Source organism: Callorhinchus milii, unplaced genomic scaffold (genome assembly GCF_018977255.1).
Source record: "Callorhinchus milii isolate IMCB2004 unplaced genomic scaffold, IMCB_Cmil_1.0 Scaffold10, whole genome shotgun sequence".
Classification (NCBI taxonomy): domain Eukaryota; kingdom Metazoa; phylum Chordata; class Chondrichthyes; order Chimaeriformes; family Callorhinchidae; genus Callorhinchus; species Callorhinchus milii.
Window position 1 is genome coordinate 3,752,655 of NW_024704751.1, and position 18,554 is coordinate 3,771,208.

The 18,554-nt window shown below is 39.1% G+C and overlaps 1 protein-coding gene across 2 annotated transcripts in view; it reads left to right on the forward strand.

Annotated features, from left to right (window-relative positions):
* Positions 1-1,122: 1,122 nt before the first annotated feature.
* Positions 1,123-18,554, forward strand: part of LOC103183306 (lissencephaly-1 homolog) — a 35,559-nt gene continuing 18,127 nt past the window's right edge. Inside the window, exons 1-2 of one of the 2 annotated variants that reach the window (XM_042338490.1) lie at positions 1,123-1,238; positions 15,137-15,368. In XM_042338490.1, coding sequence (XP_042194424.1) covers positions 15,337-15,368 — 32 coding nt within the window. In that variant the 5' untranslated portion in view covers positions 1,123-1,238; positions 15,137-15,336. Of the gene's footprint in view, positions 1,239-1,261; positions 1,445-15,136; positions 15,369-18,554 lie in introns of those variants that run through there. The other variant, XM_042338489.1, reaches the window with a different exon arrangement.

Consider the following 18,554-nt stretch of genomic DNA (forward strand, 5'->3'; position numbering starts at 1 on the left):
TGCCCCCTCCTACCTCTCTGACCTGCTGACTCCCTACAAACCACTCCCTCCGTTCGTTGGGCTCCGCCCTGCTCCATGTCTCCCACTCAACCCACCCTACCATCGGTGGCCGGGCTTTCAGCCTCTCTGCCCCCACACTCTGGCACTCCATCCCACGGTCTTTTGGCATCGCTTCCTCCCTTGCCTCCTTCAAGGTCGGTCTCAAGACCTTTCTCTTTGACCGTGCCTATGGTCTCCCTCCCACCTCTCTGCCTTCCCTCACTCCTCCACCACCACCCCCACCGCCATGCTCGGGCCCCGACACCTGACTGTTCAGCGCGTCGAGACGTCCTCCCGACGTGAAAGGCGCTCTAGAAATGTAATTTTGTTGTCGACGTCGAGCTCCTAATGCAGGAGAAACTCCCAAGAGATAGTGTGGTCCCTCGAATGATCCGTTAAACTGAAGTCCTTCGTAAAAAGGTTTCTCCCCTGCGTGGTGGCCGAGAATCGCCCCCCCCCCCGACTCTGCCAGTTGGTCACGTCCTCCTTCCTCCGTGGCCGTGTGCAAACTGGTTACAGTGTTGGCCCGCGAACACAGTCACTACACTTTACAGCAAAATCCTGTGAGTGGCTACCACCGAAACGTAAGGACAATCAGCACTCGCCTTACACCGAGGAGGGTTGGCACGTGGAACGCCCTGACCACGATTAGCTGTTGAAGATTGGTCCGTAACATCATTTTTTTTGGGGTGGGGGCAAGTTTTAAAAAAAAGGGAGGGCATTGGAATAAATACTTACATTAAATTAAAGGTTGTGCATCGTAAGAGCAGAGAGAGAGAGAGAGAGAGAACCACTCCAAGACCTCAAGGGTTAGCTAAGGGTTGAGCTGCCAAGCCAGTGCGGCCCCACTGCGCATGCTCGCCAACGGTCGGTGGCGTCACCCTGGGCTCGCGCCCTCTCCTCTCGCGCTCACGCGTTGGCGCAGTTCAGGGCGACCGTAGGTGCGCACGCGCAAAAGTCGGAGCGGGAGGGAGAGGGGCGGGGGGGGGGGCGTCTCCACTCCACCGCACCCCCGCCATCACGCGACACGCACGCTACGTTACGTTACGCTACGCACGGACGCGAGACACAGCGGCGCAGGCGAAGTCAGTCATTTCGGACGAAAGGGGAGAGAGAGAGAGAGAGAGAAACGGACGAAGTGCGCAGCTCGTTCTGCGCAGACTCCACACGGCAGCGTAGAGGGAGAGACGGAGCGGAGGGTGAGTGAGCCGGAGAGAGAGAGAGAGAGAGGGGGAACGAGGAAAAAAAACGACGAGGAGGAGGCGGCGGCGGCTTTAACCTCTTTTGACAGCCGGCGGTTGGTGGGTGGGGGGGGTGTGGTGTGGTGGAGAAAAAAAAACACCCTGGATTCTCGTCTGAATGGTCGCCGTTACCCAAGCACACGAAAGCCGACTCTCTGTCCGCGGTAAGTCGGTGTCCGTTTGGAAACTAGAGAGGAGGAGGAGAGAGAGAGAGGGAGGGAGAGAAAGAAAGAGGGAGGGAGAGAGAGAGAAGCCGGGGCGAGAAAGACTTTCCTCTCACTGATTCTGCTTTGCTGTGTGTGGTAATAAAATGGCGCCCGGCCGTTGGTGAAACACAGACAGGGACCGACCGGGGGGACCTTCAAATGATCCGATGCTGTCGCCCGCCACCAGTGCAGTGCCCCCCTCCTCCTCCTCTTCCTCCTCCCTCCCTCCCTTCCTTTCTTTCCTTCCTTCCTGACCGACCTTTTTTTTTCTCCGAAAAAATATATATCCTATTTTTAGTTTTTCTTTTTTTTTCTTTAAAAGACACGCAAATATATTTATACATACATACGTATATATATATATATAATCTGTCTATCCCGTGAGGGTGAGTGGGCGACGTGGCCTTTTTTTTCAAAAAAATTATTATCCTTGTTCGAGAAATTCCACAATTCGTCGTGTTTTCTGCATCTCTTCCCCCTCTCCCCACCCCCCTAAACCCCCTCCCTCCCTCACCCTCCCACCCACCACCCACCATTCGTGGCGTTTCGCCCACAAAATATCCAGTCGATTCACTTCACGGTAGGTTCTGTCAAGCGCTTTGAGACGTCTCGAAGACGTGATAAGCCGCTATATCAAATGCGAGGATGATTATTATTATTATTATTATTATTTTTGGTGGTGGTGGTCGGGGGGGGGGCCGGGAGGAGGAGGGCGGCTTTTATTTTCATGAATTTCGGGGTGACCCCGTTCCTTCCTTCCGTGCGCGAAAAATACGGGTTGGTTTTATTTTTTCCCTTTTCTTTTGACGATCACCCCCCTCCCCACCCACACACACACACCCCAACCACCACCTACACCCACCCCCCCCCACACACACACACACACCCTCTCCCTCTCTCTCTTTCTCCCTCCCTTTTTTTTCCTCTCGCCGCCGGCGTGGCCGCCGCCCGACTCTTTTGAGATGCATCATCAAAATCTGATCTGTTGTGTGTGTGTGTGTGTTTTTTTTTATTCGCGTGTGCGTGGTGGTGGTGGTGGTGGTGGGGGGGGTTTAATTTTAAAAAAAAGATGTATAAAAGTCTACGTAACAGAACGGATGGGTTCAAGGAGCTGATCTGGTTGTAAAAGCGGCACTGACGAGTTTGGGTGGAGTGAGAAGAAACCAGAATTTTTATTTTACCGCAGGGTGGATCTTGACTTGTGAGACGCCCAAAGAGGGTGGCATCCAACTATTTATGATCGAATCGGTATTCGATATTTCCATGTCTTTCTGTCGCTTCTTAGGGGGCTCGTTGACTCCCGGAATACCTGATGCAACACCGAATGACATTTTTTTTTAAAAAACACACACACACACACACACCTTGATGGTTATTCCTTTGGTCGATGCGGTGCGACGGGCTCTGCCGTGCATTCATTCGGCTTTTTCTGGTGATGCAGAATTCACATTACGACATTTTTTTAGCCAGTTTTTTTTTCCACACCCTCTCTCTCTCTCTCTCTCTCTCTCCCCCCCCCCAGTCCTGCTGTTCTTGCAGAATGCTCAACCTGAACCGAATGAATGCCCGCGGATGTGATGTCTTTGTCGCATGATTTAAAAGGTTTTAGGTTTTTAAACCGATTTTATGCTTTTTCGGGGATCAATGAAACGTTGTCATTATCCATTTTCAAATACGTGGTATTGGAACAGATGTTAGCAAGAATCCATAATAGATGATATGACACATTGCACAAATAACCATGTTTAGACCTGTTTGGTCACTTTATGCTTAGCTGGGCAAGATATAGTCAAACACTCAGATTAAATTCTTCAACCTCAGTCTATTAGTCAACTTGAGATTTTCGTAGGGTTTTGTTAACCTGACTGGGTGAATCCAGTGCATGAATGTGCTTTGGCATTATCTATAATGTTAACTTAAAGTATAACTAGAAAAAAAAAGATATGTTTTAATGTACAACCTACCAAGTTCAATTTGGGTCTTCCATAATGAGAAAATCAAATTGACTTTTCAAAAATTAAAATGGAAAAATATGAAAAAAATGCATACTGGAGTTTTGAACATGTGGCTGTGATTTGGTTGCTGTTGAGTCTACATGTATGTTGTATAGATCAGTACATGAACATTTTGCTTTCAATGAGCAAAAAGATTCAGCAATTGGAATTCTATGACATGTTCTACCTAAATGCTGTTAAGAAAGACCTGGATCTAATTCATACAGTTTGGATAACCTGTCGTGAAGCATTCTGAGTTTTTTTTAAAAAAATGTTTGGATGGCTTCAAATCAGATCAGGTAACCATTTTTTTGTGAAGTAAATGCAAACGATAGCACAAATTCGATTCTGTATCATTGGTACCTTTTTGTGCATTATTTATGATAGAAAAATAAATTTGAAGGCCTGGAAGAAATTGGTTTGAAAGGCCTAGTTCATGCGAGGAAAGGAGAATTGGAGCCTTAGATGAGATCTCTGCCACAATACCCTGCAATGACGCTGAATAGTATGGGTAAAGATACTGATCTGCAAAGGTCTCAGTTGTAGAAAAACATTTGAAAAAATATCCTGGATTTCTGCACCCATTCAGAGGCACTTATAGTATGAAAGTTTCAAATGCAAATACCTTAATAGCTATAATTCTAATGAGTTTAAAATGTGGTCCCTACTTTTAAAACATAGCCTATATTCCAACAACCTTTCAATAAATATGATATTCCTTTGCAAATCTATTTTTACTGTTGCAGCAGGTTTTCACAAATATTTTGTTTACAGCCTTTGCTTATGACTTTGCAAATTCTGATTCTTGGTTCAGTTAATGGGATTGTTGTCGTTTGTTCCCACTGGGACTTTTATTAACCATATTGTATGTTGTGACGTTAATGGAATTCTGAAAAGAATGCAACACTAGGCCAACACTGCAATACTGATATAGCGGCTCACATTTAGAGCTCCAATCTAATCAAGGAACCATATGAGATGTTCACTATAATATGCCCTCATTAAAACATTGCTCTTGAAGAGAACCAGTATACAGTTTTAGGGAGAGAATTTTAACTGTATGTAATGTTTCCTGGAATTTGTATTTCAGTGTGAAATTATTGGTATACAGTGGAGTTATTACTCTATTTTAATGTAAATCTGCAAAGCATCTACCTTTCTCTGAAAGGGTTAGGTTGCAAGTTAATCTCAGATCATGCCAATGCTTCTGACATTACCCATCATACCTTCCTTCAGTCATTGCTGAGATGACTCAGTTGCTCATTTTTTTTTAAAAAAGGAATACTGCATCAGGAATGAAGCAGCTTTATTGCAAGGAATCAATACATATTGAGAATGATCTACAGCTTCATTTTGAGTTTTTGCAATTCTGTTTTAATTGTGACAATGGTAGGAAGTTAGATCAGAGAAAAAAAATTGGAAAGCAATTAGAGTAAAATGTTTTTTCAGAGCCTCAGGTAAAACTATATGTCCCCTTTTTGAGAGTTACATTTTTAGAAAAGCTAATCTTTGCTTTAATAGCCTAGAAGTTTGAAATGTCTAGTAAGCAGAATTAGCTAGACTGTTTGATACTTTTAACTCAGAAATGATACCCATGGCATTGGTGCGTCATATTCAGAAGCTATAATATTGTACTGCAAACTTTTTTTTAAGAAGAACAGTTCTTAATACACTGAAATCCAAAATGGAGGCTATATTCATTAGCCTGGAGATGGAAACTAGAAATCTTCTCAAATTGGTGATCAATGACTATTCATTTTCAAAAATTAAAAAAGGATATACCAGTATACAAATAATAATTCCTATTATCCTTAATGTAAGGTGACCCGCCCCATGTTCCTAGTCATCTTTGAGAGAGTAGAAAGTGTGTTTGATATGGCTCTTTATCATGTCAAAATGTTTTGAAGTGCCTCAGTTTTCTGTAAAATGTAGTGACAATGTATTCGGAGGCAAACCTTGCAGTCAGTTTGTGTAAAGTAATTCATAATTATTATGACAGTGTCCTGCAAATTGGCATGGAAGTAATAACCATTTAGTTATCGGGGGCATTGTTTGGCAGCATATAATCCCTTATCGTTTTGAATAATGTCATCAAATCTTTAAGTCCACGAGAACCAGTTAACATTTCAACCCAAAGAGGTCATCTCCGACAATGCAGCGCTGGAATGGACTTGATTGATCTCAAAATCTCAACTTACAACCTTGTGAATCAATCACAAGCGTGCTATCAACTGAGCCAGGCTGATAACTGGTAACTTTAGACCAGTCAAACAATATGTTTTGTCTACTTTGGAATAATATTATAATATAAATATGATGCATCAAAATTATCCTAATAACCATGACAAGTTTTCCAATTTAAAAAACTGATAATTTAGAGTATTCTCCATGGTTGTAATGACATTGTATTGTGCTAGCCTCCCTCTCTCTTCCTTTCTCCCCAAATCTTCCTAACCTACGTTCTCTTGGCATTAACCTTTGCTCTATTGGCAAAAAAAATGTATGGCTGTGTGGAATTCGCACATTGTGCTCTATTACTAGGGTGGGAATTGTGCTAGTGATCTTGTGCACAATTTCATGTGTGGTGACAGGATTTTTTTTCTGTTCCTCATAATCCACGAGTATCAATTATGAAATGTAATATTTAGGATTGAAAAAAAATCTTATGGTCAAATAGTATGGTACTGATGCATAGATACATAAAGGAAAAAGAGAAATCAAAGGATTGAAACAAGGTTGCAGGACCCACACAATGACAGTTTCCTATGATGAAAAATTGACAAAATTGGATGCATTTTAGCCAAAAGATAGTTAGAGAAGCAGCTTTGAGTGAGTGAGGTGAAGCTTGTCAATTGTTGAGGTCAACTGTCTCAGAGTCTTAACATTACACATCTAAAGTGGAACACAGCACAGCTAGAATTTCTCTGCCAGACATTGGTGGTGCAGTTGGATGAATATAGTATGTTGTGCAGAGCTGTATTTCAGCTGGAGGTTTTGGGAGCACACTTGTCTGAGCTCCTTCTGGTGGCTCCAGCATCCATTATTCCATGAAATATTGTACGCCTTTTTATAGACATGCAACTTTCTCGGATTGCTGATTATGCACTATGCTTATTTAGGTAGTGTTAAAGGCTGTGGTGATATTCAGAAAAAGAGTAGTTTCTCTTGGGGTTTTGATGAACAATCCTGTAGATTTGTGGCTATGTGTGATATTGTTTAAACATTGAGGGAAAAGGGAGGGAAGAGAAGGGAATTTTTAATCCTGTATACATCATCAACAAAATTTCATTTGTATCGCGCCTTTCACGTCAGGAGGACATCCCAAGACGCTGGACAATTGAGGTTTCAGATCCGAGCTGAGGGTCGGAATCGGGGAGGGTGGAGAGCGGGGGGGGTCGTGGTTGAAGAGGAGGGTCTTGAGACGAGCCTTGAAGGAGGCAAGGGAGGGGTTGAGGCAGAGGGACAGTGGGAATAGAATTTCAGAGGGTGGGGACAAAGTGGCTGAATGGCCTGCCCGCCAATGGCGGAGCGGGCGAGACGGGGGGATGTGAAGCAGGCCGGAGCCTGCTGAGCGGAGGGAGCGGGCAAGTTAGTAGGGGTTAGGAGGTCACAAAGGTAAAAGGGAGCAAGACCATGAAGAGCTTTGAAAGTGAGGACCAGAAACTTGAACTGTATCCTCTGTGTGATGGGAAGCCAGTGGAGTCTGGCAAGGATGGAGCTGATGGGTCGCGGAGCTAGGTGAGGGAGAGGACACGGGCTATAGAGATCTGGATGATCTGAACCTATGGAGGGAGGAGTTGGGGAAGCCGACAAGCAGGGAGTTTGCGTAATCAAACCTGGATATTATGAATGTGTGTATGAATACAAAGAGAAAAAAGTCTGGCAACATGTTCCCTATGCTTATGGTTTATGCCTAGTTTACAGGGGACTTATACAGGAGTATATAGGACTTTACAGGGGAATATTGGTGCATATTTTAAATACAACTTGAGCTTGTATAGTATATTTCACTGAGGAATGATATGCAGGAGGTGGTCAAAGGCACAGAGAGCTTTTTTCAGAACCGGTTTTGAAAGCACAAGCAAAGGTAATAATAATAATCCTTGCATTTGATATAGTGCTTTTCACGTCTTCAAGACGTCTCAAAGCCCTTCACAGAATAAACCGTAAAGTGAATTCACTGTATATTTGTGGGCGAAACGCAGTAGCCAATTGCCCACACTAGTATCCCACGAACAGTCGTGGATTGAAGTGACCAATTTATTATTTTTTTTCTTGAGGGAATATTATCAGGTGTGTGGAGTAAGGAAACCTTCCCAAGGTTTCGCCCTGCCGGGATTCGAACCCAGGTCTCTCACTTGCGAGGCGGGTGCTCTTGCCTCTCACGGTAGTTAGGGAAAGAGATTTGGTGAGCAGGAGCAAAGTGTCTGAAATGTGTTGGGACATATATTTGTTAGTTTTAAGCATATTTTATAATTTTGTCTTCTCGGTTGAAAACTTAATATAACGAGAGAAAAAGGAAATCATTAAGTATTTTTCGTGTCTTTGATTTTAAGAGGCTTGCTTTACTCCCATACAGTTTATGTTGGTATAGGCATCTAGAGTTGGAAGCAGTTTCTTATCTTAGATGATATGGTGCATGATTTTCTAAAAAAAACAATCACCGCGAGTACATGTCACGATTGGTTTTATCTTCCCATGTATGTCATGTTCAGTTTCAAACATTTCTGTACCAAGGATACAGGGTAGGTTTCCCAAAATTTAATGTACCTTATCTCTAAATCAAATAGCCGAAACTTATTTTGGTTAACCCAAATGTGTCTAGTACTTCTAGAGTTTCCTACTCTACCACTTGTGCTGATAAACAAAAAATAATAATCATTGCATTTTGATATAGCACCTTTCATGACTGGAGGGTGTCTCCCAAACATTTCACAGGACATATTGTAAGGTGAGGTGACTGTATTTTTAAGGCAATAGTCTATTGTACAAGGCCAATATGAATAGACGGCAGCAAAAATACAGATCACCTAACAGTCGTGGCAAATTTATCAAAAGGAATGTGATCAGTGTCTTTGACAAACCATAGCATAGGGCACTATTTATTTTGGTCCGAAGCTCTGAAATGTAGTTTGCCATTTTGATGTTTTTTTTGATCTTTGAACTTGTGAGCTACTGTGTGTGATGGACAGCGAAAATAACAGAATTGTGCTTTAACTGAGATATCTGATTTGGTTCATTGATAGTCAGTACATTGAAGACTTGGTGGGTGGTAGACACCAAGCTGTAAATCAATCCTGTACCCTAAGCTACATACCTTTGTGGCTGGTATAAAGCAGCTGGGGATACTGTGTCTAGAAAATTGTGCTATTCTTTGCAGAACTGTGTGAGCTTCTCAATTAACAAGTTGCCAGACACTCAATATAATTTATGATTACTTAAATTTTCTTTAGTGGCTACCCCCTTTTCACACAAGTGGCCAATAGCATGTGTGCAGAAAATCAGCTGCTGTTAGGTTAAAAAGTGACATTTAATTTGAGACTTCTAGGTTTCTGGGATGAAGTGTAAAAAAATTATTGTAATTTCCCAATTGTACAAAATAATGGTTGTGAATGAGATTGTAATTTTATCACTGAAGCATTTTTGATTCCCAACAATGGTTATTAACTTAGATGGTTATATAGATTAAAATATGAATATACTGTCAACTATATACTTGAATAACTGGATGTATTTTAGAAGGTATTTTAAATGATGATGTCACAGGATTTTGTCTGGAACATGGGTTGAAATCTACAGGGTTTTTTGTTTCACTTTGTATGCTTATGATTCTGGTTCTTTTTAAAAAAAAATTATTTAGCTTTCTATATACTGTGTAAAGGGAAATTAGCACGAAGGGGAGCAAATATATATCTTAGCAATTATAAATGGTAATTTTTGGATTACTAGATTTCAAATAACTCAGAGAAAGGGTCGATCTCAGAATTCTAAAACTTAATTTCTGAGGTGGAAGTGTTTGTATTCAGCCTAAAACACTAGGACCTGGGCCAGGTTTTTCTTGTGGGAGTGCTCCTCCTAAAGTATACAGTGTTATTTCCTTTACTAATGGACACATTGGTTTTATAGTTAAAACAATACCTTAGCATTGTGCTGTAAGTGCACAAGGTTCAGCTTCCTGGGTGGTGCAGTTTTCAATTAGTGGAATTAACAAAAAAAACTTGAAAAACATGATTAGGTGAGCTAATTTGATTAATAAATCAAGGTTATTAATAATAATAATCTTGCATTTGGTATAGCGCTTTTCATGTCTTCTAGAAGTCTCAAAGCGCTTCACAGAATATGCTGTAAAGTGAATTTACCGTATATTTGTGGGCGAAACGCGGCAGTCAATTGCGCACAGCAGTTTCCCACAAACAGTCGTGGATTGAAAATGACCAATTTATTATTTTTTTTGTTTTGGAGGGATTATTATTAGGCGTTGCTAATAATAATTGTTACTCTAGATTTGGAGTTCAACAGATTTGTGCTGAAGTGTCAGGTTTTCTTTGTTTTTTTTGTATTTCAGTCAAAATCAAAATTTAAATTGTTCTGAAATAGTTAATTTTCTGGAAAAATAATATTCTGGTAAATTGTTAGTAGCAAATGATTATCTCAAAACACTTAATAGACTTACTAGAAAGTGTCATGGCCGTGCAGGTGAACTTACTGTCCCCATGAAATGCTGTTATAAAAGCTGCAACATGATGTGTCCATGTCTTTCTATTGGCCAAATGTTGCATATAAATTTATTAACTTGAGTTAGACTCAGAGATGTAACTCTTGTCCTTGGTATTGTAAAAATGTATCAATAGTCTGTTTAGTGTTTAAATCCGAACAATGTGGTTATTCAAAGGGCAATGATATAGAATATTTATCCTAAATATTGGTTTGTTTTTTGTTCGCCATTATTTTCAATAATTACTTCCATTTATACAGTGCATTTCACCAAAAAATAAACACCTCAAAGCACTTTCCAAAATATGCTGCTTAGAATGAAAGTGAATGTTATATAGGTGAATGCAACAGCTAATTTATGTCAGCATATTCCATAAACAACAAACAAACGAACAGCCAATTAGATTGAATTATGTAATAATAATAATAATAATCCTTGCGTTTGATATAGGGCCTTTCACATAAGGGGGAAGTCTCGAAGCGCTTCACAGAAATTGCTGTAAAGGGTAATGACTATTTTGTAGATGAATGCAGCAGACAATTTATATACAGACAGTCACGCAATGAATCACCAATTTTATTTGGGGGTTTGTTGGCCAGGACACCAGTGAAAACTTCTCTTTTCAAATAGTGCCATGGGTCTTTAGCGTGCACTCAACATGCAGATGAGACCTCAGTTTAACTTCTCTTCTCTAGCCAACTGAGGCAGACTGACACTGTTTGATATATATATATATTGACCAAATGAACACACAGTAGATTTTCTTCTAAATTCAAAGTATGAAACCATGAATAAACAGATGCACTGCCACATATAAGGGTCTGCTGAAGCCAAGACTATAACATGAAAAAGAAATTGGATACATGTTTGAACAGCACCAATGTGAAAATGTTTGGCAAGATGAGGGTATTGGTATTGGAATATCAAGCTCCAGTGGGGGAACTTGCACCTGCAGACTTGCAGGGAAATTGGGATTACAGAGGTGCTACAAATTCAGATTCACCTTGCGCTCCTGTTTCTGGTCTACATTGATAACTGGTGAAAATAAATGATTGAGGAACCACTCTGTTTACAAAAACACTTTTCCAGTAAAGAATGAATTGTAGCCATGGCCTTGTCTGTTTTGAAATCCTGCCAAATGTATTTTAAGCAATTATGGTTTAGGAATTCATTAGCACAAATTCTCCATTCGCTGGGAATAAAATGCTGAATATGATTAGCTGTTGCATAAAAAAATTAGATTTTTGCCCACTAAAGTTGCAAAGCATCGTATTGGGAGGAAACGTGGAAATTTAAATTTTTTTTTAAATGACCTCAATTTCTAGACAGCTGCAGTCAATTCCCAAGTTGCAAAAATGTCTTGAGTGTATAATTGTAGTGTAGATCAGTGCTTTAACATTTAACACTGCTTTTAACATTTATTAAATATACACTTGATCACTTTTGTAGTACAGTATTTGGGTAGGTAGCTTCCAAAATAATGTGTGTATTTCCTTAACAACTGCCTCTCTCCATCAGACATGTCATGACCTCTGTATAACTATATCTCATAGCATGTACAACTGTCTGTGGACAACATAATTTGGATTTGAAGATCTGGTCAGATAGAAAAAAATATTTGTTGCGCAAATCTGTAATTTGTGTGGGTAGCAAACTTTACATTTTAGTTGGTTCAGCCTGCACCTAACACTCTCCAGAATTAGATAAGCAGGGAGAAAGTGCCCATTCCGATACATGTGAATTTTCATGTGTGGGTGGGATGTGTGGAACTTTGGTTTGGATATTCTTGAACGTGGTGTTGGCTTTCTGCATGTGTCAGACAATTGGCTGACCCCAAAAATTGTGTGGATGGAAATATTGATTTAAAAAAAGTTAATTAACCAATATCTCCTTGAACATTGGATTGTTTTTGAACTTTTCATTGCGGCTTCAGAATGCAAGAGTTTATCCTTCCTGGAATACTATGCATCCTCCATCTATAAAATTGTGAGGTACAGCCTTTCTTATTTTACATATACTGTATGTTTTCTATGATCTTGCAGCATAGTGAACTGACCCACTAGTTTTTGTGTGTTCATTTTTCTTCCTTGTACAATACCAAATCTTGTTGCTCACATTTTTTTTAATTCAAATGAATCACGTCTCTTTGTTGTTTGCATTTATTCAGCTTTCCCGAATAAGCTTCAATTTTTCTTTAGCAATTCTGAGCAAGGCATTAATTAACTCATTAGTTACTACAGTTTTTCTATGCTGAATAACTGCTATACCAATTTCTATATTGTTACCAACTCCTTGTAAAAGTTCAGATTTTGTATTGAAGTGTTTTGGATACAGTTGAAGCTTGCTTAGCAGAATGGGTTGAGGAACACAATTCCAAATGTTTCTAAGTAGTCAAGAGAAATATAGAATTATATTTACTTTTTTGGTGAAATTTCCTGTAAGTTTACAAATCTTCATGGCCCATCTCTTTGGAAGTATAGTATTTATGAAAAAATGTTTGAATTGCTCGAAGAGTTAAATAATGTCTTGCATCAATTGGTAGGAGTGACTGAATCTGATATTACAATAATAATACAGTAATACAATATTTCAATCAATGAACATCCAATATCTATTTTTGTGACACTAAAATGCTACTGTAATGGTAATCAACAGAATATTATCTGTTCATTTAATAATTAATTGGAAATGTTAATTATATATATCCTTGCATTTGATATAGCGCTTTTCACGTTTTCTAGACGTCTCAAAGCACTTCACAGAATATGCTGTAAAGTGAATTGATTGTATATTTGTGGGTGAAACGCGGCAGCCAATTATGCACAGCAGTGTCCCACAAACAGTAGTGGATTGAAAATGACCAATTTATTATTGTTTTGGAGGGATTATTATTAGGCGTGTGGAGTAAGGAAACTTGCCCAAGTTTCGCCCTCTGCCTGGAATTGAACCCAGGTGTCTCGCTTGCAAGGCAAGTGCTCTAACCACTGAGCTACAGGACTGCATCAATTGAAACTGCATCATGAAAAAGTTTTTATTTTTAGGTTGAATCTAGAAGATTTTCACTATGTGATGGTGATGTAATTTTACTTAACAGCTTGCAGTTGCATTAATTGCTTGGCAATTGCAAATGTCATTACTTTTGCAGTTTAAAAACTTCCAAAAATTTAACACAGTGGGATGCAGCATGTTGGTGCACTTGTCGTTTGGGATAGGACATGGGTTCTATCCTGAGATTTCCAAACATATTTTATTCTTCGCCCTAAACCAAGCCATTGAGTGTGGCGGGAAGTACTGGTGTGCAATTTCTTCAGATTGAGAAGAAAACTAACTAAGGCTGTTGTACGCCACCTATCAGTTGCTGCAAGAGCAAAACTGAGCTGGCGAGGGATTGCTTGACTTGGGGATGAGCAGTTAAGGGAGAGAATTCTAGGAGAAGAAAAATGATTTTAAGCAAATGTAACTTTTCGCATTCTTTGATGTAACCATGCTCAAAGCAGCTGTTCAGAAAATAAGATTAAATTATGGATTCACTTTCTCCAGAATTCATTTTAATAGATTTGGAAACTTGTCTAATTCTGTTCAATCATTTTCACTCTGGGTACACTGAGCAATATAAATGAAACATTCCAGCATTCATGTTGAACTCTTGTATAAATCTGCATTAATAGGTTCTAACAGCTAATAATCTTAGCACCTCCAACATCTCAAAGTGCTTTACATGTAATCACTGTCAATGGAGTAGGATACAGGCAATGTGGTAGCCAATTTGTGCACATCACTATCTCACAAGTAACCATGGAGGATTATTGGCGAGGACACTAAGAGAAGCTTTAATAAAGGGCATCAATTTCTCCAGTAGAGGGGAAAGGAGTAGAACTTTTACTATAGGCTGGAGTATAAGCCTCGATGCAAGTTTGATGTGGGTTTCAACCAATACCACACAGAGGCAAGAATGCTACCAATTGAGCAAAGCTAAACTCTATCCAGTTTATTATTTCAATGTATATTTAAAGATCTTTGCACAGGGCACACCAAGTAATTTTATGGTACCTCAAACGTTTGGATACTGTTAAGCATGGTGATGAACGTTTGGATACTGTTAAGCATGACGGTGGGTTTCTACATGTGTCAAGACACATGGTTGAACAAGAAAAAGTGATGATGGGGAATTGAGTTTGTGGATTTCAAGAATATTGTAAGGCGCTTTTGTACTTTTTGTCATTCCTACGTGAAAGATGCTATGTAAAATATTGTGAACTGCTTGCAGTAATCGAAGTATATATCCATGCCCTTTGAGGCTTCAGTTATTTGTTTAATTATTGGGATGACAGTTGTGTAAATAACTGGGATTATTACTATTATTTGTTTTGAAAATAGCAACTTCAAGTGTATTTGTTGGGATAGACCGCATTATATAAAACAGGAAGTAGAATCTTGCATTATGCAACTTTTTAAGTTTGATTTGTTTAATTGAGGTCTTCATTTTAAGTACCCTTCTTAGTTACCTACAAAATATACAGCCACTACACTTTACAATAAATCTTATAAAATACTTTGACACATCCTCTCGAAATTAAAGGCTTTGTATCATTTGAGGATTTTTATTATTGCATGATGTGATTTCTTTAAATAGAACATTATACTGTATATACCTAAATCCAATGAATTAAAATTAGATGTATGTAATTTGGCATGGCTTATGATGGATTTACCAATATTACAATTGTATAACCATCAATTTGGCCTTTACGCTAAAAAGATTTGAAAGTTCATGTGGAGCATGACATGCTAATCCATCAGCAGTACCATTTTTGTTATGAAATTATCATTTGGTGGTAACAAAGAAGGCAAGATATATATATGTATAATTTTGTGAATATACAGTGTTCTTTAATTGTTGGTCAGTTGTTTCTGACTAATTGTAATTTTTTTTATTTCCAGGTGAAATGAATATTGCTCGGTGAATGTGAACAAGCCACTCTTTTGAATCTTGGATTTGGCTTCTGAAACCGCGTTTTTCATTGGCGTAGGGCCACTGTGTGGCAGTCCTCATACTAATACAGGAGTTCACAAGGATTTTGGATCTCCTGCGGAGGAGGCAGCAGCTGCTGTACAATCTGACTTGATTTCACACAGTCAAAATGGTGTTGTCACAGAGACAAAGAGACGAACTGTAAGTAATGTAGGAAAACAAAATTTTAGCTTTGATTTTTTATCCAGAAAAATTTATATTTAAGATTTTGCATTATGAATGTATGTCATTTTTGTAGCTAAGATTTATCTTATACACTATAATCTGGTGGCTAAAGGAAGCAGAACTGTGTAAAGTACACAGAATTAAGAAATATGGATTTCATGTCATAAAAGTTCACTGAGATGACAATAAGTCAGAGAACATCATGGGACACTAACAGAAGAAAAATCTATGAAGCAGCACCTCAAATATTTCATCTAATTTTGGTCACTGGTGCAGAGAACAATAACTAGAATCAGTGGAGCTAGATCACTGGTATGAAGGTAGACTAAGGGAGCTAGGATTACTCTTTGGAATAAGATTGAAAACCGACATGGGATTTTCAAAAAATAGAATTAGATTTTGTACTTTACTATTGACAAAATTTGCATTTGAGGACAAAACGTGATAGGCAAAATAAATTCAAAGCTAAACCAGAATTAAGATACAAATCATTGTAGAAGTGATTGTTTTTGGAATAACATGCCACTTCATCAAATGGAGTCTACATAGTGTCTTGTCAAATGTTGTTGCACGAGGAATAATTGGGAGTTTGTTCTGTGCATTAAGATGGAGGACTGAGCTATGGCATTGTTGCAAATCTTGGTAATTAATCAACCTTCTGCTGGAATTTGTTGTTTAACGTAAAATGTGTTTGAATTCAAACATTTTTGTTTTGAAAGAGCAGCTTTCCGTTGAAACTACCCTAAAGAGGACTTGAAATAGCACCATCTTCTTGAAGCTTTGATCATAAACAAAGATTTGTTGATTTTAATTTGCATTGTTCTGTTAATCAGTTATAATGCATTAAAGTTGCTGGTGTGTAGATGCAAGTTGTTGGTGGAAATGGAAGGGGTGCATCTTATGTTTTAAAACAATGAAAATGATGTCTAGTATACAATTTAATTGTTTTACCATCATTGGTTAACAGTACAATAGGAGGGGAAATAAGCAAAACAGCAGTAACTTGAAAAGATCTGTAATTGCCATCTCATGAAAGTTCTAATCTAAGAATGTAGTGAAGGAATTGGTAATTGATGGGAAGCTCCGTAGTGTATTGTTGCTGCTTTCATCTAAATCTGGGAAAAGTTCTTTATTAAAATCTATACAGAGTAATTATTCATAGTTTGAGGCAAGGGAAATTTCACTCCCTTTGTTTTTGGTTCCTCAATTCAAGTAATTGCTTACTTCCAGAAAGAAATGCACTTTCCAGCACACTTCGATAATGTGTTTTCAGAAATTGTAACATCTGCAGTACATCACTATATTGGCTGAGATAACCTAACTCAGGATGGTGCAACCTTTTGACTGTCAAAGGCCAATTTCCCTTTTTGCAAAAGTTTTGCGGGCCGGCTAAACAATATTTCATATTTCCCTTCCAGAAACACAACAGCATTTACACAGCAACCTTTTCATGTTGAAAGGACATCTCTAAGCACTCAACACTTGTCACTTGGGCACCTGAGCTGGGGGTTGGAGCTGAGAGAGGTGGGATGGGGAGGGGAACAGATGACCGAAAGTGAGGTCAAAGAGTTAGGTCTTGTAGAAGGGAGGGAGCGAGTCAGATGGACTCCGTAGAGGAGGGGGCAAAATGGGGGGTGGGGACATGAAGCAAGCTCTGCAAAGGGAACAGCCAGGTCGGGAGGTCATAGTGGGGAGGAGGGGAAGCGGGGGTTGGAATGAAGGACACCTCTCACACACCTCCTCCCTCTCAATCACTCTCTCACACACTCTCTCAATTAACTCTCTCAATTCCCCTCTCTCCCCCACACATTCTCTATTCCCTCTCACACACTCTGTTTCTTTCTCTCCCTCTCACATTCACTCTCTCCCCTCTCCTTCACATTCTCTCTCTCTCTCTCTCTCTCTCTCTCTCTCAATCTTCCCCTCTCACTCACACTATCACACATACACTCTGCCAATCACTCTCTCTCCCCCACCCACTCTCTGTTTCCCTTTTTGCTCTTCTCCCCCCCCTCTGTCAATCGCTCTCCCTCTCTTTCTCTCCCTCTTTCACACAGTCTCTCTCTCACTCCCCCTTTCTCACCTCTCACACATATGCCAGCTGGATCATGCTGACCTAACTCATTTTAGATGTTTTTGGTATTTCATGTATATTTAATCATAGATCATATTTGTCAATTGTCTTGATTTATCCAAAAGACGCTCATAAAATTATACATCTTTCTGGTTATTCTACTTTTTTACATTTGTGATGGCTTATTTTTACCCAAAGGAATCATCTGTTTCAATACACAGTACATTTTATTTATACAATATACTAAAAATGTGTACTTGTGTCCATATCAAGCTGTTGGACAATCATTTTTCTAAAATGTATACCAACTTAATAAGAATACAATTGGTCACTCAATCCGTGACTGTTTGTCGTCAGTTCACTTTACAATATGTTACAATTAATAACAGAATATACTGTAAAGTGAATTGACTGTATAATTTGTGGGCGAAATGTACTGTGAAGCGCTTTGAGATGGCTTGAATATGTGATAAGGCACTATATCAAATGCAAGGAATATTATTATCTGTTTGCTCGTTAGTTAGAATGAGTAAAGTTTGTACCTGTGTTGAAGCATTTTAGAAAGCATATCAAACATAGTTAATTATTCACAGAGAAGTGGTTTTTGAACATTGATGATTATGATTGAATGAGTGATTGAGTTCTGACAGTTTTTTTCTAGATTTGTCTTGATTGCTACAATGAATAGGGAGCGTCTGGAGGAACACTTAAGTGGTTGAAGTCAGTTGACTTGAACAATGATGTAGGCTGCTCTGAGTCAGGACTTTGGAATTTTATTGTGTTACTGTGTATTTTCAGGGCAGACTTTCTGCCACAAACATTGAGCCTCAGTAAAACTGTATCAATTTATATGCATCAATGGTAGGTCAAATTGTTATTGATTAAGATCTATCAAAATAGTACTACTATGTTTGACTTAATGGGGCAAGGTAATAAAAAAATTTTGTAAAAGAATTAAATTCAACATCAGGATGAATAGTCGTTTTCTGCCTTTTTTAAGAAAAATATTATTTGACCTTTTATAAATGAAGCTGGAATTTTAATTACAGTGCAAAAGCTCATTAAAAGAATCCTTCAAAATGATTCAA